Source organism: Ictalurus punctatus, chromosome 21 (assembly GCF_001660625.3).
Source record: "Ictalurus punctatus breed USDA103 chromosome 21, Coco_2.0, whole genome shotgun sequence".
In the NCBI taxonomy this organism is placed as follows: domain Eukaryota; kingdom Metazoa; phylum Chordata; class Actinopteri; order Siluriformes; family Ictaluridae; genus Ictalurus; species Ictalurus punctatus.
The window spans coordinates 12,027,501-12,050,000 of NC_030436.2; the positions used below are offsets into that span (position 1 = coordinate 12,027,501).

At 40.3% G+C, this 22,500-nt stretch overlaps 3 protein-coding genes across 4 annotated transcripts in view; 1 reads left to right on the forward strand and 2 right to left on the reverse strand.

Annotated features, from left to right (window-relative positions):
- Positions 1-499, reverse strand: part of LOC128628907 (signaling threshold-regulating transmembrane adapter 1) — a 2,465-nt gene extending 1,966 nt beyond the window's left edge. The window contains exons 1-2 of the mRNA XM_053674019.1: positions 420-499; positions 57-173 (exon numbers count right to left, since the gene is read on the reverse strand). Of these exons, the coding sequence (XP_053529994.1) occupies positions 57-173; positions 420-441 (139 nt within the window). The 5' untranslated portion in view covers positions 442-499. The remainder of the gene's footprint in view (positions 1-56; positions 174-419) is intronic.
- A 711-nt stretch (positions 500-1,210) lies between these two features.
- On the forward strand, positions 1,211-5,674 carry LOC108255209 (translocon-associated protein subunit alpha). The gene is made up of 9 exons (XM_017450976.3): positions 1,211-1,369; positions 2,396-2,514; positions 2,836-2,935; positions 3,099-3,226; positions 3,426-3,560; positions 3,861-3,937; positions 4,106-4,184; positions 4,332-4,425; positions 4,814-5,674. Exons 1-9 carry the CDS (start codon positions 1,300-1,302, stop codon positions 4,879-4,881), a joined length of 870 nt encoding a protein of 289 aa, XP_017306465.1. The 5' UTR covers positions 1,211-1,299; the 3' UTR covers positions 4,882-5,674.
- Positions 5,675-8,326: 2,652 nt separating this feature from the next.
- The window catches only part of LOC108255208 (arf-GAP with GTPase, ANK repeat and PH domain-containing protein 2), a 21,130-nt gene continuing 6,956 nt past the window's right edge, over positions 8,327-22,500 (reverse strand). Inside the window, exons 1-20 of one of the 2 annotated variants that reach the window (XM_053674018.1) lie at positions 19,259-19,361; positions 18,704-18,750; positions 17,590-17,677; positions 17,413-17,498; positions 16,933-17,074; positions 16,328-16,462; positions 16,085-16,206; positions 15,813-15,935; positions 15,352-15,435; positions 14,990-15,094; positions 14,591-14,750; positions 14,362-14,457; positions 13,039-13,167; positions 12,770-12,829; positions 11,347-11,498; positions 11,142-11,232; positions 10,691-10,913; positions 10,150-10,444; positions 9,390-9,631; positions 8,327-8,396 (exon numbers count right to left, since the gene is read on the reverse strand). In XM_053674018.1, coding sequence (XP_053529993.1) covers positions 9,392-9,631; positions 10,150-10,444; positions 10,691-10,913; positions 11,142-11,232; positions 11,347-11,498; positions 12,770-12,829; positions 13,039-13,167; positions 14,362-14,457; positions 14,591-14,750; positions 14,990-15,094; positions 15,352-15,435; positions 15,813-15,935; positions 16,085-16,206; positions 16,328-16,462; positions 16,933-17,074; positions 17,413-17,498; positions 17,590-17,677; positions 18,704-18,750; positions 19,259-19,331 — 2,451 coding nt within the window. In that variant the 5' untranslated portion in view covers positions 19,332-19,361 and the 3' untranslated portion in view covers positions 8,327-8,396; positions 9,390-9,391. Of the gene's footprint in view, positions 8,397-9,389; positions 9,632-10,149; positions 10,445-10,690; positions 10,914-11,141; positions 11,233-11,346; positions 11,499-12,769; positions 12,830-13,038; positions 13,168-14,361; positions 14,458-14,590; positions 14,751-14,989; positions 15,095-15,351; positions 15,436-15,812; positions 15,936-16,084; positions 16,207-16,327; positions 16,463-16,932; positions 17,075-17,412; positions 17,499-17,589; positions 17,678-18,703; positions 18,751-19,258; positions 19,362-22,500 lie in introns of those variants that run through there. The other variant, XM_017450975.3, reaches the window with a different exon arrangement.

Here is a 22,500-nt window from a genome sequence, read left to right on the forward strand (position 1 = left end):
CAAACATAGCTAGCTTGTAACGGAAGCGTATGGCTACCAGTTTAGCATGGACTCACCTGTGAGGCGTTTTTGAACACAGCATAAAATATTGCAGCAGAAGGAGAGCAGCAGGAGAACAGCGATCGCCGCTAACACACCCCACAGCTCACTGGAACCCTGGAACACCCAGAACCCTGCAGAGAACACTCTCACACGTCAGTTCAACAGGGCACGCTTTTCAAACAGCTCTGATATTATACATCGTAGAGTTAAAGACAGATGATCAGGGCCGGGTTTCACGATGTTAAGATCGTCTTCTCTGGGAGAGACAGCGAGAGAGTTCAGTGTGATGCTCGCTCTCCCGTTACACGATGACGATCTTCGTGCTGTGATGCTTTTGGGAAACTCGGCCCTGAGGATCATGCTAATGACGTACTCACCGTGTGTGCTGTTATACACCATGACTGAAGCGTCAGTAAGGACAATGTCCGTACACAGAGCTGGATTGTGAGTTAAAGGTGTGTGTTATAAATTGAGGATGCGATTGTGAGCAGGATGTAAACACCTCCTCTGCTCGACAAATCAGCAGAGCAAGAATTTCTGCACAAAACCACATCTGACATGCAGGAGGAAATCTGCTGAAATGCACACGGAGTGTTCGGTAAAACTGCATGGCATATGTGTGCGTGTGTGTGTGTGTGAGAGAGAGAGAGAGAGAGAGAGAGAGAGAGAGAGAGAGAGAGAGAGAGAGGGAAATCCATGTTAGGTTACAAAACTGAGAAAAAAGCCAAGTGCGTATTACTGAATTATAAACTGAAAGTCATATGTGTCCCAGTTAACGAGCCGTTAGTATAGAAACGATAACGATATCAGAGCGAGTGCACTAATATAAACCTACGTTACTGTCAGAGCTGCTGTTCTAGAGAACTAATCAACACCTTCTGACCAATCACAATCCAGAACTCAGCAGCGGCGTGGACTAGACACACGTAATACACACATAAGGAAAATGCTGTATAAACTATTTTCACTACTTTAAATTAGTAAAATTCTACACTATTCTGTGTGATGTATAGAGAAGTGTGTGTATTTGTGTGTGTGTGTGTGTGTGTGTGTGTGTAAATGTAGTGAATAGTATTAGAATCTAGTGGATATTAAACCGAACAGAGCCCATTACTCTCAGTGGGCGTTCTTAAAACCACAGGCCCTCCCATAACCCCGCCCACAAATCTCTCTCTTTCTCCCTCTCTCTCTCTCTCTCTGGTCAGTAGTTAGAGTCAGTTCTCTCTTTCTTTCTCTTTCTTCACTCCTGCAGGAAACATGTTAGTTTTCGAATTAAAGTCGCTGTTTGTGTATCTGCTGCTGTTTCCGGCCGCGCTGCTATCCAAAGGTGAGTTTCATTACACACACACACACACACACACACACACACTGGTGTGACGTGGCATTAAACTCCAGCTCTGCTCCATTCATCCTTCTGTCCGTCTCTCTCTCTCTCTCTCTCTCTCTCACACACACACACACACACACTGTTATTTTTTATACCGAATATGAACCACGCGCTATTTTTTTTTTACTGTTATGAGTGCACGGACACTGAAGCGCGCGCTACTGTCTCCGTTAACTTTAAAGGAGATGACGTGTCCTAAAGACACACGCACACACACACACACACTAGACACAAGCATGAAAAATTCTGGACATGTTGAATGTGCTCTGAAAGAACATTTAAAGAACCTCATTATTACGAGTAGATTTCCAAGCTTTAAGAAGTTAAGAACCCCTAACCATCTTTAATAAAAATAAAATAAAATAATAAAATTAAAAATAAATAAATAAAACAGCTCATGAAGAACTTCTGAAGGCTTCTTCATCTTTTTTTCCCTCAGGGTGAAACATATGTTTCTAAAGGTTGTGTGTAGAACCCTAAAGAACCCTCATGAGAAATAGTTCACTTTTATCAGAAGGTAGGGTTAGGACACTGAATCTAAAGAACCCTAGAAGAACTTGTGAAAGTTATGTTTCTAAAACCTATCATCATAATTATTACAATTCAGATTATTTATCATGAATATTAAAACGATGAGGAAAGAAAATCATGTTTATCATTTGAAATAAAAAACAGATATAACATAAATAAACCTGTTTCCCCTTACACGCATAATCTGCAGAATAAACCTGCACATTTCCTCACAGCTCAGCTCCATAATCACACCAATCAATCAATCAATCAATCCGACAGTCAGTCAATCCGTCAGTCAATCAATCAATCAATCAATCTCCACCATGATGTGAGTTCAGATTAAATGAAGTTTAATTCATTAAAGGAGCAGAAAAATTCGGTGAAGATTAAACACTGAAGAAGAAAAGTGCAGAACACACAGGATGGTATGAACACACACTTCTGTTCTCGCAGGCCAAGTTTACGCACAACCTGAAGCTGAAGTGACTGATGAAGCGTCAGACACTGCGGTGGAGGAAGAGGATGAGGATGAAGAGGAAGTTCTGGTGGAAGAACCTCAGACAGGAGACGGGGTGAGAGTAATGCTAATGCTAATGTAGATTTAAAGATACTAAAAAGAAATTTAAATGTGATGATGCGGATAAGAACACATGAGGATAAACTGGAGGCTATAGACTTTCATTATGTGTTAGTCACATTAGCCTTGTAGCTCCAGCGCAACACACTGAACACGTCTCTGCATCAGAGGTAAAGATATGCTGGATTAGATCTGATTTAAATCCCACCAAATTAGAAATGTGGATGAAACTGAAACACACACTGGACTTCACTGTGTGTTTTAGAGACATGTTTAGCACACAGTTATTTCTGAAACTCCTTGTTTCTCTCGGCAGGATGTTGACGATGCTGATGGTGTAGATGAAGATTCCCAAAGTGCAGATGTGACATCTCACCCTGATGCAGACACCACCATCATCTTCATCACAGGAGAAGGTCAGAACATGAGGTTCAGTAATGTGATGTGTGTTTAACATTACGTTAATGTTACGTTATTACGTCACGTCTGAAAGTTTATAAGATTATACCATATTCTGTATGTTATTGTTCTTAATAACTACATAATTAAAATGCTCTTTTGTCTATTTTGTGTTTGTAGAGTTTCCAGCCAATGAGATCGTGAAGTTTCTGGTTGGTTTCACGAATAAAGGCAGTCAGGATTTTACAGTTCGCTCTCTCGAGGCGTCGTTCCGTTACCCACAGGACTACCAGTTCTACATCCAAAACGTGAGTCCCTACATCCTACACAGAATAATAATAATAATAATAATAATAATGTCTGTTTATGTATACTTATTATAATAATAATAATGTCTGTTTACGTATACTAATAATAATAATAATAATTATTATTATTATTAGAGCAGATGAGATATTTTCTATGCAGAATATTAAATGATGTGATTATTATGGGATGTTTGTGTAGTTTACAGCTCTGCAGTTGGATGCCGTGGTGCAGCCGGAGAACCAGGCGTCGTTTGAATACTCGTTTATTCCTGCACAGCCGATGGCCGGCCGTCCGTTTGGTCTTGTCATTCTGCTCAACTACCACGACTCTGAGGTTCATCACCACATCACTTCACTTCATATAACACGTTTATTACATATTTGAAATAAAGAAAGAAAAATCGGAGAACTGTTAATTATATAGCTATATAACTGTACAGTTACTGATATAGAAATATTAGCAATTTTATTATTTTTTATTTTAATTGATCATTATAGCAATGATTGAATACGTGTGTGTGTGTTTATTCACACTGCTGCTGCTGCTGTGTTTGTGCAATTTTAATTATTTATATGATTTATTAGTGTGATGTCTTTGATTCTAATTTACAGTTTTTTTATTTATCTTTTAAAGGGAAATATTTTCCAGAGTGCCATTTTTAACCAGACCGTGACCATCACTGAACTGGATGAGGGTCTGGATGGAGAGACGTAAGAACAAAGCTGTATTTACATTAATATTATTGATTTAATGCAAGCTGAAAGTTATTCAGTGTAAATGATTCTGTGCAGATGATTCAGTGTAAGACACAACAACAGAGAGAGTTGTTAATTAGCATTCTGTGAGCGAGTTAATGAACACAATGTCATGGTTTACAGGATGTTCATGTACATCTTCCTCGGCGGTTTGGTCTTCCTGATACTCTTCGGCATGTATCAGGTTCTGGAGTCTCGCACGGTGCGTACATTTCACTTGAATATTCTCACAAATGAGTTTAAACTCAAACATCGCAGTAATCAGGCTAACTATGATCAGCAGTGTGTAAGAGCATTTCTCTGTATCTCTCTGGTCATAATTCATGACCTTTGACCTTTGTTATTTCAGAGGAAGCGAGTTCCAGTGAAGGTTGAAATGGGAACCGGGGGGATGAACGACGTGGACATTAGCTGGATTCCACAGGAAACTCTCAACGTCATGAGTGAGTTTAATCCCTGCCTTAAGAACCATTTTTTATTTCATCAACTCCCAGTGTACTACCAGCACCAGGCTTCACAGCTCATCCAACAATCCCGTGTTCTGTGTACTGATTGGCTTAGAGGATTAAGAACGATTATATAAATCAGGAGTAAATTATTAGTGTGTGTGTTACTTTACCTGAGTGTTAAACATGAAACATTCAGCAAATTCTGGTTAAAAAACACACAACGTGTAAATTAGATAGTGGGCATGGCTTAATATTCAAATTAGAATGCTTGATTGACATTTATCACATTTTTATCTTTTTTACATTTTTTATTCAAACACCAGGGTCACTAAGACTCGGGTTTTTAAATAACTCGTTATGTCCCCCATCCTCTTGTTTTTAGATAAAGCGTCTCCGAGAGCTTCACCGAGAAAACGTGCCACGAGAACAGCCGGCGCCACAGATCAGTAACAACCACATCAACAAAAACATCATCAACAACAACAACATCAACAACCACAGCGTCATTACATTTCAGCAGTTTTACCTTCTACAACTTCATTTCACGCTCACAGTTTCCCTAAAAGCACTGTGCGAATGTTAAACTCTTCTTCTTCTAAACATTTCACGAATTTCTGAAGAAGTGTCTCAGCAGCTCCACTGCAGTTCTGATGAATCTTCTCAACAGGAACAGGAAGATGTCATCATGAGCTCCACCTCGAACTGCAGAACCATGCAAAAACATTGTGATCACATATAACACCAGTGTTGTGTTGTAGTGTTTGGTGTATGTTCCATTTAGGATGCAGCCCATGGAGAAGATCAGCAGGATTATGGTTTTATTCCCAAACTCTGTGTGTTTCAGTTTTAGGTTTAATTATGAACAAATTTAACTCTTAAAATATATGACTGAAACACATTTAGTATAAACACTAAGTTTTCCTACAAACACCCAAACCAGTGTAAACGTAAGTGTTGATGAGCATTATTACATCAGTGTTTATTACATCAGTGTCTGGTTATAAAAATGATCAGGACTGTGTGTGTGACATGAAATCCTCACAATGCTAAACTGGTGTCTATTAGCTTCCATTATTTGTTAGCTACATTAGCCTCATAGCTTCATTGTGAAACTAGAGGCAGAATTCACACACTGAACATGTCTCTGATGTTACATTTTGAACCAAAAAGACAATAAAATGGACCAAATATGGTACAAGACCAGAATACTGAAAATGAATAAAATTTCTCAGTTTATAGTTCAGTTCTCTCAGTATTATTATTATTATTATTATTATTATTATTATTATTATTATTATTATTATTTGAGAGAAACCTCACACTGAAATGAACGCAGCATTGAAACTGTGTATAATAAAAATCTTGGAGCCGCTGGTACTTGTGAAAGTTCTGTCTGCAATAAAGTGTGAAACAGTAAAAACGGAAATAATTGCAGGTATGAACTAAAGTCGTGAGCGGGAAACCGAAGAAACGTCGCACCACATGCGCTGTATGATCGGTCCAAGGAATCGTTCGAGACAATCGTTTGGATTTGTCACTTCTTTACAGCGTCACATCTAATTTGCATACAATTTGCATAAATCATCTCAGAAAATGTCTGCAGAATATACTGATCACCTGTCACTCGCTGCTCACTAGTGTCAGTGCAGTGTTAGGGAACATTTGAAGACACCATATACTAACATAAGTATTATTATTATTATTATTATTATTATTATTACTCAGAGTAGTGTGCTCTGTAAGATAAAGGCTTGAGAGCATCACTGATGACAGATATGAGGTGTGTTTGTAACGAACAGGTGATTTGAATCAGGTGTGTGTGATTGGATATCTGAGCAGTGAGTGAGGTAATGGGTCATGTGACAGATCAGGTAATGAGACCTGTCACAGAGGATTCTGAGAACTGGTGTTCAGGTTTATGTAACAGAAAGTGACTTGTTTTTGAGAGTAAAAATGTAAATTATGAAAAAATAAACACAAATAAACATGAATGTTTTTCATAAAAGCAGCATGTGACCAATAATTATTTTGGTGTCTATGCTTATACTTTGCCTTTGTAGTGTTTAAACCTCTATTAGCGTTTGTTGCAGTTTCTATTTTATATAATAATAATAATAATAATAATAATAATAATAATAACAACAACTGGAGCTATATGAGGTAGTGAACATGTTACACACATGTAGAAAGCTGAGCAAATCAACAGAACATGGGCTTATACTTGTCAAATTCTTTTAAAAGAGTTTATTGGTATTTTAAGAGAAGGTAAATGTATGGAGTTGTGAATGAGGACTTTTTAAAGACGAAAAGTGAACAGCTGAATTGAGCTGTGCAATAAACACACACAAACCCTTCTCTGTAGAAAACATTTATTATTTTGGCGTCTTATGTATTTTTTTTGAGTGCAGTTAAAAGTAGAAAAAACATCTTTAACATTGCACATGAGTAAATGCATTCAGTCAAAACTGCAAAAGATAAGAAAGTCACAGAGAAGAGCAGAAGCACTAAAGTGGAGAGATGAAGTTACTGAAACACATTGTATGTTTACTTAGTTGTAGTTTTCTCTAGTACCTAGAGTACGTCTGATTTACTAGGAAAAAAGAAAAACCTGCAGAATACTAACTGTAAAGGTTCAACACTACATCATCAGGAGCTGGCGGGTTGAGCAGAACGCTCACATTCGTCCATCATCATGCTGCGTTCCTCTGCTCTCTAACTACACTGCACTACAACGCATTCATGAGACGGGAGGAATGTGCTATCTTATGATTTTAATGGCACAATCGGTAACAACACACACACACACACACACACGCGCGCACACACACACACACACACACACACACACGACACCAGCTCAGTTAGAAACACTGCATCGAGAACATAAGAATCTGAAATACATTCAAATGAAATGCAAGGCATTAAATCAGATTGACGAGCCGTAAAAACCGCTGATGACAGGAAGTTCAGGTCCCAAGCGCTTATTCTTATCCTTTACTACTGAATGTTTTCAAAATTGACTACAGATTTGATTACAAATATGGAAAGTCAGTTATAGTGAATGTTCAAATTCATTAAAAACGTAACTGAAGCATATCTCAGGGCTGTGTTCCAATTCTGTTTATAACTTCCCCTCGTCCACTTCCTCTTCCTCGACTTGTTCAGTTTCTCATCTCAAGTGAAGGTAGAGGAAAATGATGAGTTGCGTGAAAACACTAGATCTGTACTTGGTTTAAATTATTATTAATATAATTATTTTTTTATTCCTAAAGTGCCTCTGATGGATGAGCCACGCCCCCTGACTCAGCCACACCCCCTGACTTTTATAACTTGTGTATTTTATTTAATACGTTAAAATTTAAGATATTTAGCTGTTGAATTTTAGCTAATTCCAACTTAATATATTTAATACTTTCTTATTCTATAGCACTATTAGCTAATTATTTATGTTATGCTAACACACTAGCTTATTTTACAGCATGCTTTTAACGCAGGCTAATCAGTATGTGTGAGGTCAGGGGGATGTGACTCGCTCTCCTCACATCTACTGCAGGAGGAAAAACTCATTTATTCCATACAATAAGAATCAACTATTAATAATTTTATTCTAGATTTTCTTTTGAATTTCCTATACAGTTCATCGTGTAGTCTCTCTTTCTCTCAAGTACAAATATTCTCGACTCTTACTCTATATATACACGTGTTTTATTTACTTATTTATTTCAGATTTTTGTTCAAATTATTTTTCTCTAAAGCGGTTCCTGATCTCAGGACGTCTCTGCAGAGTGAATGTTCATATCACAGTATTTAAGCAGTAATTAATCCCATTTATTTTATTCTCTCAGACGATTCGTAATCCTCTTCAACACATCAGGAGTTCACACTGGATTCACGATTAAATCTGAAGCCTCGGTTTATTTCACAGGAAAATCGTTTACGTTAAGGATTATTTCAACATGTCAGACCTGGAAAAGAACAAAAAAAAAAACAAAACACTAAGTAAATAACATACGAACACACAGATAATAATGTAATGCTAAGTGAAGTCTGGGTCTGAGAGTGTAAGCAGGGGTCCACTAACCAGCGGCAGAAATCACAACCTGCCTTTATAAAAGTTATTACACTGATAAATCGTTTAATTATTCAGTCCCTCCAGATTTCACAATGGCAGAAATAAACACAAAATCATGGAATCGCTGCAGTATTTGGAGGAACATGTAATTTGTCATGTGACATCGTCACAACGTTTTCAGAAAGCCTTCTTCGATTCACGTGCGCCAAACACGAGTACAGCTACAAGTCTCATTTACCAACAAACATCCCTGTGAAAGACTGTGCAGAAATATTTCACGAATGTGTATTTTTCCACAAAAAAGCACAAAAAACTCCACATTGCAACTATAAAAATTACTTTAAAAAAAAAAAAAAAGAACGCAGTACAATGAAGTATTTTTGGGCGCGGCAATCAGAAAAACACTCCACGGAATCCACGTTCTGATGATTAAATGCAATATAATGGAAAGTTTAATAAAAATTATTTTTTAAAAACTTCTTTTTTGTGGAAAGTGAAAATATTTTTTTTAATCTCTCTGGTTCATTAAATAATCCAAATGCTTGCACACACTGTGATTAATTCTTGAGTAGTTTGTAAAATAGTTTGTGGCTCCATGGAATTGATTTTTGTAGTTAAAAGGGCTTCTGAGTTACTAGAGTTTAATGGACCTCAGGTCTCTGTGCTTTATCCTTTATGTGATATAAAATAATTTACAGAAGATGGTTTAAAATGTTAGAGAGGTCTCCTGTATTTTGTAAACAATTTATTCTGCCAGTTTCGTTGTGTTTCGCTGTAATGAGCGTAACACAGGTGTATTGGTGGCGTACACACAGCTGTAATGAAGATCATCAGAGCTGTTCTTGTGCTGCAGCATCGTGTTCAGACCTGACTGTACCTGTCTCACCTTCAGGACAGGTGTCTCTTGTTGCTGCCGCGGCTCAGGCTGGTGGAGCTGCTGTTGCGTGAGAGGCTGGGACTGGCTGCTCCTGACGGAGACGTGATGGAGGCGGAGGACATGGTGGGACTGATCTCACTGGGACAACCGTACTGAAGCAGGATTTCCACACACACCTGACTACATGCTCGCCGAGCTAGAGTGAGGGCCGTCTGTCCTACAGAGTCCACACTCCTCACGTCACTGCCATACTGAGGCACGGAGAGAGAGAGAGAGAGAGAGAGAGAGAGAGAGAGAGAGAGGGATACAGAGAGAGAGTGAGAGAGTGAAAGAGAGTTAGAGAGAGCGAGAGAATGACAGCACGTGTGTGAGAGAGTATGTGTGAGAGAGAGAGAGCAAGAGAATGAGAGAGTATGAGAGAGAGTGTATGTGTGAGCGAGAGAGAGAGAGGTGACATGTAAATCACAGAACAGATGTTCACACAGATTAGTGCATTATTTTAAATAGTATTATTCACTTTAGAAGTTGTGTATTGCTACTACTGTTTCTCATCAGGCCACGCCCACAAGACACAAAGCAAAATGGCACACTGGTCACCTGCTACCATAAAGTGTTGTAAATTGAGAACTGTAAATATCAGTAAAGTCGTGTGTTTAAAAACGGAAGTGTGAACAGCGGAGTCGTGTGTGAGCAATGTTCTCGCTGTGCTGGTGGAGATGTTCCAGCGTGTGTGAGCCTCTGAAGGTGGTGCTGATGTTCAGATCCTCACCCAGATCAGCAGCTGCGTCATGACCACGTCTCCAAGCTGACACGCCGCATGCAGCGCTGACTGCGACTGGTGCACTCCTCCGTTACCGTAGCGGATCATATAGGGGGGCGGAGCATTGATCTCCTCCTTCGTGCTGTGAGCTAACAGGAGGAGGAGTCTGGGAAGGTCCCTGTCAATCACAGCGGCGTGGAGGCGGGCCGAGAGAGGAGCGTCCGATCCGTCAGTCAGAGAGGTGAGAGGAGCTAAAAACAACTTCTGCTCATATTTCCCCCGAATCCATGCCTCCCGCTCCTCCCTGCACACACACACACACACACACACACACAAACCTATTAAATGCCTTTATTTTTTATTAATAATTGTGTAAGTAATGAATTTTTGGAGTGAAGGAATAACTCTGGGTCTGACATCCGACAGGTGAAACATCATGCTGTGTGTAAAACTGTGTGTGTGTAAAGAAGGTGAGTGATTTAGCTGCGACCCCACAGTATGATGTGTGTGTGTTGATGTTTGGTTAAAGTCGGGTCACATTTCCACTAACCTCGTGGCGTCGGGTCGTGGTTTCTGGCGTCCTCTCGTGCGTTTTTCCCAGATGCTGTTGGTCATGTGGTTTCCGATGGCGATGAGCACCAGCGTGAGCTCGTACGGCCAGTCATCCAGGTCCAGAGAGCGGACGCGGGACAGGTGAGTACCCAGGTTCCTGTGGATCCCTGAACACTCGATACAGATCAGAGCCCCGAGGTTCAGACTGGCCCACGTGGGATCTGTGTGTGGAGACACATGTTCTGTGTTTTATGGGTTCTTCTTGGACTTTCCCCAATTTCTTCCCTAATTTGGTTTTGGCTGATTCCCACCCACCAGCCGGCTCTCCCCTATCGGACGGTGAGGGTGAACTCTACCACGTGTAAAGTGTATAGTTACATTTTATCGATTTTGTAGATGCAGTTTCTGATTTAAAAAGGAACAATTTCATCCTCCATATAAACACTCACTGGGTGCGTCACAATCCACACAGAACCCGTTTCCTTTAGCGTTTCGTACGGCCTGAATTGCCACGGCTTCGCTCAGACTGTTCCTCCTCGCCTGTAACACACACACACACACACACACACACACACACACACACAGCTGACACACACACACACACACACACAGCAGAACTACACTGAGAGGTTATAATAAGAGGTCATAGGTTACCTTGTGCCTGCTGCTCTCACAGCTCTGTAAACTGGCAAGGATCTGACTCTCAATGTTCTGAACCCAAGAGTCTCTTTCTTCTGCACTCTGAGCCTCGAAATGCCACATCTGCCCCGAACTGGACACGATCAGGAACTCACAGTTCTCATCATCTACACACATACACACACACACACACACAGGTTTGGGGAGTACATGTTACAGCGTAGTGTAATCAGGATAAACACTGGTGAATGTAATCCGTTACATTTACGTCAAAAACACAAAGTCAGATTACAGGTAGATTTAGTAAAAATGGGAATATTATCAGGATTACAGTTTTTCATTTAAAACCAAAGAAATGAATCTTCTGACAGAACACAATATAAACAGCTGTATGATTATAGTTCTGGTTCTCTCTCGCCAGTCGTGACTCACGTGAACAACAAATTAATTTATTTAATTAAAACAAATCCAAACACTGCACAAGTTTTAAACTCTCAATTAAATTATTTTAGATCATACTGCTTTTCTCTTGACTTTATTTACAGATGTGGCCTTGAAGTAATCCAAAAATAATCAGATTACATTACTTTCATATTGTTAGATTGGATTATGTTACTGATGACATGTAAACAATAAATTGTTATACAATTATACAGTATTATACAGGGAAATTATACAGTATCATCTATAATAAATAAAAGTGTTGTTGTGGAAGTGGTTTCATGAAACGGTGATGAGTGGAACAGTGATGAGTGGAACAGTGATGAGTGGAACAGTGATGAGTGATGAGTGGAACAGTGATGAGAAGAACAGTGATGAGTGATGAGTGGAACAGTGATGAGAAGAACAGTGATGAGTGATGAGTGGAACAGTGATGAGAAGAACAGTGATGAGTGAACAGTGATGAGTGAAATAGTGATGAGTGAAACAGTGATGAGTGGAACAGTGATGAGTGGAACAGTGATGAGTGATGAGTAGAACAGCGATGAATGATGAGTGGAACAGTGATGAGTGAACAGTGATGAGTAAACAGTGATAAGTGGAACAGTGATGAGTGGAACAGTGGTGAGTGATAAGTGGAACAGTGATGAGTGGCACAGTGGTGAGTGGAACAGTGATGAGTGAAGAGTGATGAGTGGAACAGTGATGAGTGGAACAGTGATGAATGATGAGTAGAGCAGTGATGATTGACGAGTGGAACAGTGATGAGTGATAAGTGGAACAGTGATGAGTGGCACAGTGGTGTGTGATAAGTGGAACAGTGATGAGTGGCACAGTGGTGAGTGGAACAGTGATAAGTAAAACAGTGATGAGTGGAACAGTGATGAGTGGAACAGTGATGAGTGATGAGATGGAAACTGAATGTAAATGAAACACAGGCATGTTTAATGAAGATGAAATCTGCAGTGAGAGTAAAATCATTCTCTCGCCTCAGTACCTGTCCTGTTGATGTTTTTCAGGCTGCCAAAGCTTTTTAATTTCCACATTTTGCGTTTGGCTGGAGAACAGAAAGACGAGAAAAAAAATTATTTCATCTCAGTGTGAACTGCACGTGGTGATGAAAGTGAAGATCTACTTGAAAAAAGGGACGAGACGCATAATGGATGAGGGAGAAGATATTTCCAAGTGCTGCAGGATATCGGTGCTGCAGTAACACCACAGTAACTTTATTAATCTTAACGTGAGGAGCGTTTAAACCTTTCTGACCTTCAGCGTGTCCCAGAGTGCTCTCTGATCTCTGAGTCACGTTCTTCTTCCTCCGCTGCTTCTTCCTGTCTGTTGTAGGAGACGTGCTCGGGTCTTTCATTAATGTCGGGTTCAGCACACCCTCAATATCTGAGGTTTAACATCATCATATATCAATATAACACACATCACTGAATTCATTTCTTTCAGCTTTATTTAATTGGTGTAAATGTTTTTTAAAAAATCCAAACATCTTAAATACAAAATCAAAGTTTAGAATCAGAATTAGAATTAAAGCTGCAAGCAGCATTTTCGGGGGCCAAGCACCCAGACTCGGTGAGCTGCACGTTCACAGACACGTTAAGCAGTTGTTGCATAAGCAATCACAGTAAATCAGAGCCATAACTTTAGGAAAAGGGATTGAGGAGTGATTTGTAGTTTCACTCATGATGTGTTTTGAGCAGAGACAGCACTTGAATTCTCGGACTGTAGGAGGACAGGTCTAGATGGACAAATGGGTAGCAGGGTGGCATTACTGCTGCTACTGCTATGACCTGTGGTGTTGTCTGTTACTACGTTTGAAATAGCTCATGGTCCTGAAGTTGCCTACCAAGATTTGCATCAGTGTGAAACATCGTTGCAGAGATGCAGCCACACTTCCTCTTTGGCAGCTCACCTGTCAGACTCTTTGGCCCATTATGGACAAACCATATGGAATATTCAAAAATTATTTTTAGAATATTTGTGAGGCTTACCAAATTTGGTGATGATTGGAGTAGTGAAAAAAACAGTTTTTGACAAACAAGATGGAGGAAAGTCTAGTGGAAATTGACTTCATAGCGGGAGTTGAAACCGTCTCGACTCAAGGAATCCAGGGATGCATGGTTTTTTATTGTTGAACACTGTTCAAAAGCTCTGACCATAAACATACTTCCAAATTAGGCCCAAATTTGCATTGCGAGTGTCGGCAGCACCCGGTCCAAATTTGGTCAGAATGTTCCTTAGACCCTCCCCAATCAGTGTGCCAAATTTCACAACTTTTTACCAGATGGTTCTCTGGGCTGCCATAGACACCTTTGGTGCATGGCCCCCTAATGAAAATCAATGATATAACACATTTAAAATGTCAGAGTGTAACAATATATTCTACATTCCACAACGTTAAACTTAACTATAAGTGCATAAAAAACATGACGTATCATTCTTTAATAAATAGAACTGTAATTGCTGAATAACAGTGACTCTGCTTCATCACAGCACTCTGTAGTTGATTATTTTCCTGTAACAGCATGTCCTGTTGAGTGTTACTCCACACTTAATGAATGTGTAATGAGTGTTACACACCGATATTGTGCACGGAGGAAAGAGTAAACGGTGTTCTCTGACCATACACTCCTGCTCCATCATCTACTGATAAATGTGCGCTTGCCAACATGGAGGCTGCACACACACAATATCAAATCAGTAACACACCAGCAACATGATGAACATTTCAGTTAAATATAAATATACTCCATACTCTGATCTGAGTTTAGTATCAAACACACACCTGGGCTGCAGGGGGCGCACTCACCCGAACAGGAGTCATCTGCTGTTAGCTCACTCTGGAATGTTCCATTCAGCCCAGGAGGGGGTGCAGAGGATGGTACAGCCCGTGGGGGGCGTTTCCCTGGAACTTTAACGGTCACACGCAGCAGATCAATTTCTTTACCGTTAACGTTCTGCATGTAGTCCTGCAACACACACACACACACACACACACACACACACACAACTCAATAATCGTACTAATTATTATAGTAATGAATATAGTACTTCTACATATATAATACTTTTATTATTAATATTAACTGTCTGTCTCCGTGTGTCTATTTAATTGCAGGAAGTCACTCTAAATAAATTCACTCCCTGTCTCTCTGAGTGTTCTGGATGGTTCCGTGAAGAAATAAAGGTGTAACGGTGTGACACTCACACTGACATTGGCGTGGTAACTCAGCGTGCCGTTAGCAGATAACGTCACATATTTTTTCTTCCACTCCTGTTTAAGAGAACTTCCACTGCGCTTCAGCAACACACTCTGTACAGCACACACAGCTCTTACATACAGACAGTAAACTAACCTCAACAATACACACACAGCTCTTACATCACACAGTGGCTTTAGCTTGAGTTATTACAGGAGTCATTTCTGTACCTGTATATTTTATATATATATATATATATATATATATATATATATATATATATATATATATATATATATATACACACACACACACACACACACACACAGCATACTAACCTCAACACACACACACACACACACACACACACCTGTTTAATTGGGATTGTGCGACCAATTCCAAAATCAGTTCTACTGTCTGCACTCCTCCGGTCTGAGTCACTTCCTCTGCGCAGCTACACAACAACAACACAGGAAATTGTACATAATTTTGGATGGATTAGAGATTAGTGTTTAGGGATTACGGTTAAGGGATTAGGGAATAAAGATTAGGGTTTAGAGATTAGGGGTTGGAGATTAGGGATTAGGGTTTATAATTTAGGGATTATGGTTTAGGGATTATGGAATAAAGATTAGGGATTAGGGTTTAGGGATTGGGGTTTAGGTATTATGGAATAAAGATTAGGGATTAGGGTTAAGGGATTAGGGAATAAAGATTAGGGTTTAGGGATTAGGGGTTGGAGATTAGGGATTAGGGTTTATAATTTAGGGATTAGGGTTTAGGGATTAGGGTTAAGGGATTAGGGTTAAGGGATTAGGAGTAGTGACTGACTGTGAAATGAGACGTTCGGCTGAGTTTCTCTCCTCCAGATGCCATGCTGATGTGTTTATGGGTGATGACCGGAGTGGAGGGAAGAGAGGAGGAATAATCACTGCTCTGACCTCCATTACTGGCCTAAAAACAACCACAAAATAAAACACACACACACACACACACACACACATAATCCAAAGAAAATTCTAACAATGACAGAGTGCTAGAAGTGTGTGTGTGTGTGTGTGTGTGTGTGTGTGTGTGTGTGTGTGTGTGTGTGTGTGTGTTACCTGTGGTGTAAATGCTGCACACAGTGGTGTGGATCCACCCGAGTGACTGGGAGAATTGGGTAAAGACTTACAGGACGTGTAGAGAGCCAGCTGTCTTTTCATCGAAACAATCTTCTGTGCAGCTGTGTGACATCACAATTCTTTATTTATTTATTATAGCAACGCAACATCAGTGTGTGACTGTGTGTGTGTGTGTGACTGTGTGTGTGTGTGTGACTGTGTGAATGTGTGTGTGTGTCTCACCATCAGTAAAGACGCGGTTGACGTTCAGGCCATAGGTGGCACAGGTTTCATAATAAACACAGCGGTGGACGTCTGAACACAGCTGTCTTGCCCGAGCATCATCAATCACACGGGGATTAGCACTCGTTATCTTATCTGAGGATAAAACCACAGTCAGCTGAGGATAAGTGTGGGCGGTTCTGTAAGGTGGTTAAGTGGTTTGTGGGCGGGCCTGTAAGGAAGGGCTTCAGGGTTGGTTTACTTGGTGTGGGGCTGTTTGTGATTTGTGGGTGGGGGCTGTTTTATGGGCGGGGCTGTTTGTGATTTGTGGGCGGGGTTATTTATGGGCGGGGCTGTTTTGAAGTTTACCTGCTTTTCCTGGTTTATTAATGCTATAGATTTTCACTGGTGGGAAATTAAACATCTAATTACTAATGTAGACTTTAATTCATGATCCTTCTTCACATCAGCTTTAACTACAGAGTTTATCACTCACACAACACTCAACTCAAAATATAATAATACCTGCTAGATAAATAAATGCTACAGAGAGAAAGGGTGTGTGTATGTGTGTGTGTGTTTGTGTGTGTGTGGGGGGGGGGGGGGGGTATTCCTGTACTGCTCACCCTGAGTGCCGACCACGATGAAGGGGATTTCAGCAACATTCCGATTCACACACAGCTCTCTGTAAATGTTATAAACCTCCAGGAAGCTGCTCTCGTTCTCCAAACTGAACACCAGAATCACTCCATCCAGCCAATTACACAACTGAACACCAGCAGAGAAAGAAAACCACTGAGACGCTCAACAACATCACACAGAAGTGTTTATATTTCAGCACTAATGTAGATTAGAGTTCCTCACTGTTCACCTAAAAATCCTCCAGCTCAGAGGAACATTCTCTTTCACTGATCAAACAGCCAGCGTGGAATTATTTCTGTTTTTACTTTTATTTAAACAGTACGGATTAATTAACGTCTACAGAAGTCTGATCAACACAAATAAATCGTTTCCTCAGCAGCAGTTTGAAAGAAATCCATTAAGATCTCAGTGTGTAAGCAGTGAAAGCACATGAGTGATTATAGACGGAGATAAAGAGGACGGACCTGAGAGTCAGGGAGTCCCGGCTCGTCTCTGATCAGTAAAGTATGATTCTGTCCATCAATCAGCACTTCCTTCTCAAACCTACACACTAAATACAACAACACCAGCTCAGATAGAAACACAGCATATAATTTTTCATAATCATAATCATAATAATAATAATCATAATAATGATTTACTTTCAGGAGTCTCGAGAGCGAGGTAATGGCCGGTCATGTAGCGATGGACGAGTGCCGATTTGCCGCTGCGCAGACTGCCCAGCACTGCCTGAGTATAAAATCATATGTGACATATATAGATGCTGTACTTCAGTCACAGATGTAGTTTACATAGGAATACGATTTTTACAGTAAAATGTGTCCTTCAGTACCTGTGCAAAATGAAAACAAAAAAACTTTGTGGCCTCTACAGCAGTTATTTAAACTTTAACAGTAAACATCATGACATTAATGATGTCACATGCCAGAACCATATCTCCCTGCAGTTCTCACCTGGTGTCCCACTGAAGCTAAGCAGGGTTGAGCCTGGGCAGTACCTGGATGGGAAACCTCCTGGGGAAAAGTAAGCTTGCTGCTGGAAGTGGTATTAGTGAGGCCAGCAGGGGGTGCTCACCTTGTGGTCTGTGTGGGGTCTAATGCCCCAGTATAGTGATGGGGACACAGTGAAGGGTCTTCCAGATGAGATGTTAAACAGAGGTCCTGACTCTCTGTGGTCATTAAAAATTCCAGGACACTTATAAGAGTAGTCCTGGTAGCCACGTGTAACCCTGGGGTCCTGCCCAAATTCCCCCATTGACCTTTCTCTATAATCCACTAATAATCTCCATCTCTACAGCATTCTCTTCTCTCCACTAATAGCTGGTGTGTGGTGGGAGTTCTGGAGCAATATGGCTGCTGTCGCTTTGTCCAGGTGGTGGTTGAGGAGATTAGCCCCACCCCCCTCCCATACACTGTAAAGCACTCTGAGTCTCTAGAAAAGTGCTATATAACTGTAACTAAATCACTGTTTCTAATGACAATAAATACAAATAAAATAATAATATTAACACTGTTCCAAATTTATTTATATTCTAAATAAATGCATAATAATAAAAAAAAAATCATAAATGGTTCATGTAAAAGTGGAACAAAAGACCTTCAAGTGAACAAATATCATTTAATGTAAAATAACATGAGCTCACTAACATTAAATATTTATTTAAAGTTTAGAGAAAAAAAACGTTTATATGATCTGAATTAAGGATGTGAATTGATGGATTTGTTTGCAGTTTGTTTGAGAAAATGTATTTATTACCAGATGCAGATCCTGAAGGGCTCGGCTCAATATCCACTCCTGACTTACTGCAGTGCGAGCGAGAGAGAGAGAGAGAGAGAGAGAGAGAGAGAGAGAGAGAGAGAGAGAGAGAGAGAGAGAGAGAGAGAGGAAAATTATATATTTTTTTAAAACAACTGATTTGGATTGTTTTCACTGAATGCATCAGATTAATCAGAGAAATCAGAAGAACCAGAAACACTTCAAACTTCAGACTCAGTACAGAGAGGAGAGAACAGAACTGTACTGTTTATTAGCCACACACACACACACACGCACACACGCACACACACACACGAGAAACAGTGGGATTTCATTACTTTGCTTTAATTAGTTTTGACCGCGAAACTTTGAAAGTCATTAAGGCGGGCGGGGCGTCGTGATGAACAGATGGCACGCAAACACACTCGTGAACTGAGAGAGAGAAAGGTAGAGAGAGATGGAAATGAACTGTAACACACTCAGTAGGAAAGTGATTGTGTGTGTGTTTGCGCGTGTGTGTGTGTGCGTGTGTAAGAAATGTGTGTAATGTGTTACCATCTGTTCCGCCATCACCCAGCGTACCTCCACACCCTGATCTAGAACCTGTAATTGGGTCAGGGTTCTTCATGTGTCATTACTCAGTTTTGTGTACGTTCTCGCACAGTTACACAGGAAGTAAGAGTCAGGGGGCGTGGCCTAAATATCACAATAACGTTCCAACCTTTTTAAGTATGTGATTTTATAAAACTGAAGCTACATCTTTCTGAACTCATCCTGTGAAACTGTGATGTTAAGAGAGCAAAAGCCAAGAGATGGTTTCCATGGTAACAGTTAACGAAAGCAGTTAATGTGCATGTCTTACACAATCCATTGCTGTGTGTAATGATGTTTAATTAAAAAATTCAGATTACAGAAATAATATCAGTATAAGATTAAAGGTGCAGTTTGTGAAGTTTTAGAGCATGACGTTAAAGATCCTTTAGAAAATCAGTGACTCCTAATTTTGACATGTAGTGAATTTGACATTAGCTCCTCCCACAGCTGGAGCACAGCTGCTCTGGTCCACCCACTATCCTTAAAAGCCAACCCATGATGGGGGATCGTGTGTGGTTTTATTTTATATGCATCTCTTTCCACCTAATTGCCTTAAACGTGATTGTTAGTTATTGTGAATTAAAGCAGCATTATGTAATGTTTCACTCCACCTGCTGACTGTGAATTACAATAATAGAGGTTGAACAGATTGATGAGCCTATTAAAAACATATTAAATTAAAACATCTTCCCCCAACATTATTCTCCCTGACTCCACCCATTTTAATGAAATTATATGTCGTATGAGTTGTCTTTTTATGAAAAAGGGGTGGGGCTAAACAGCTCTGTTGCAGCTGGGGGTGGGGCTAAACTAAATCTAAAAAAATAAATAAATCCTGGTTAAATTCACTGCAAGATGATACTGAGAATCGGATTTCTAAACACTTTTTAAATGACAAACTGCACCTTTAATTCCATGTTGATATTATTTCTGTAATTTGAGCTTCTTCATGAAATAAATACGTGGAACTCTCTGCCCTCTTCACATTACAGACAGCAGCTGGACTTTTATCATATATTCTAGTATAAATTTAAGACAGGAGGAATGAATTCTCTCCACTTCATCATCTGTCTGTTTCACAAGAACTACACACCTACAGTAAGACGGACGAATGCTGTGATGAAGCGTGATGGAAAGATGGTTTGGAAACAATGAAGGCTGTAGTGAGGGTCGTGTCCGAAATCACACGTTAAACAACACGGCGATGCAACGTTTACTCTGACTGCTCCTTCTGCTGCTTATCACAGGAACCTGGTGTTCTGTTAAGCCTCGTGCTTACGTGTTAGCTAACTAGCCCTGATAGTGTGCAGTGTGTAGTGAGGAGTGTAGTGCGGCATGTAGTGCACCATGTAGCGAGGCGTGTAGGGTGGCATGTAGTGCACCATGGCTTGGGACGCAGCCCAGGACTATACGAGGTGTAAGAAGTGTGAGGTTGAAGAGGAGACATGATGAAGCAAGAGAAATCAGACAGTTTGGAATAAATGATGATGTAGTGAGTGTGTGTTACTGTACATCTATACTCTTATTTTTTAATAAAATTATATGTTTTTATTCTGATGCCACACACACACACACACACACACACACACACACACACAACATCGGTGAGCTCCTTTTGTGCTAAAAAATCATGAAAATATAATTTATAAAGCATCCATTTTCTCTGGTCCTTTTTATCACGCGGGTAAACGGCGGCTTGGTTCATGGAGATTCTTCCAGAATCGCTTCGTCTTTCCCATGCTTTATTGTTCTCTGCCGCTACACCACCAGCCATGCATCTCTGCCTGCTTCCTGTTACCATGGTAACCCCTCCTCATGAAACAGCCTCTGTGCTGCATGCATGTTAAACGCCGCCATGGAAACCACACACACACACTGTGTGAGTGTGTGTGTTTATATGTTTAAATGTGATTAATCAGCCCGTTGCTTTAGAATGATGTTTTGAGTCTGAGCCTTTTATCTCCAGGTATGAAATACATCTCCAGCATTATTAAATAAGGTCCAGTTCATCTCACAGGCAATGAGTTATATGGGATAATACGTTTAAATCCTATAACCAGACTATAGCCCTGAAACTGCATGTCAACTGCATGTGTAAATACACGACAGCCTTCAGTTTAGCATCATGGACTGTGACGTTATGGTAAGAGCGTTATCCTGGTCTGGATCTGGTCTGAGTCTATCCCGGGAATACTGGGTGTGAGGCGGGAATACAGCCTGGATGGGACACCAGCCTGTGGGGGGGGGTGATTTAGCATCACTTACCAGCATGTTTTTGGGTGTGAGGAAAACCCAAAGAAAAACTGAGAACTTCGAAAAAACAGAGAACCAGAGGAAACCAAAACAGTCGGAGGAAACTGAAGAACCCAAAGAACCAAGAAGAAACCAGAGAACCAGGAGGAAAGAGTAAACCCAGAGGAAATTGGAGAACACAGAAAAAACTGAAGAACCTAGAGGAAAACACAGGACCTGTAGGAAACTAAAGAATGCTGTGAAAACCAAAAAAACTAGAGTAGACCATAGAACCCAGATAAAACCAATAAAACCTGGAAGAAACCAGAGAGCCCAGAAGAAATCAGATAATCTTGAGGAAACCAGAGAATGCTGTGAAAACCAAAAATCCTGGAGTAAATCCAGATGAAATTAAAAAAAAAACTTGGAAGAAACTGGAGAACACAGAAGAAACCAGAGAACTCAGAGCTCCTCCTCCCACTTTGAAAACCATCATTCTGTCCATCACAAACACGATGGAGGACAGAACTGAATCTACAGACTGAACAGCAGAAGTGTTCACTGTTTATAAATTCCTGTAGCAGTTTGGTGAGAGGGAGACAGAGAGAAAGAGAAACAGAGACAGAGAGAGAGTGAGACAAAGAGAGAGAGAAACAGAGACAGAGAGAGGGTGTGAGAGAGAGACAGAGAGAGAAAGAGTGAGAAACAGAGAGAGAGAGAAAGAGAGAGAGAGAGAGAGACAGCTGATGTGTAATGTGGAGATCTGTGGTTAATGAAATTCTCATCACACATAAATAAAAACACAATCTCTCTCTCTCTCTCTCTCTCACACACACACACACACACACACACACACACACACACACACACACACACACACACACACACACACACAACCCTGTACACAGTATAAAGGGATGAAGATGTTTTGACTGAGACCATCAAAGATGATGATGATGGTAATGGTGATG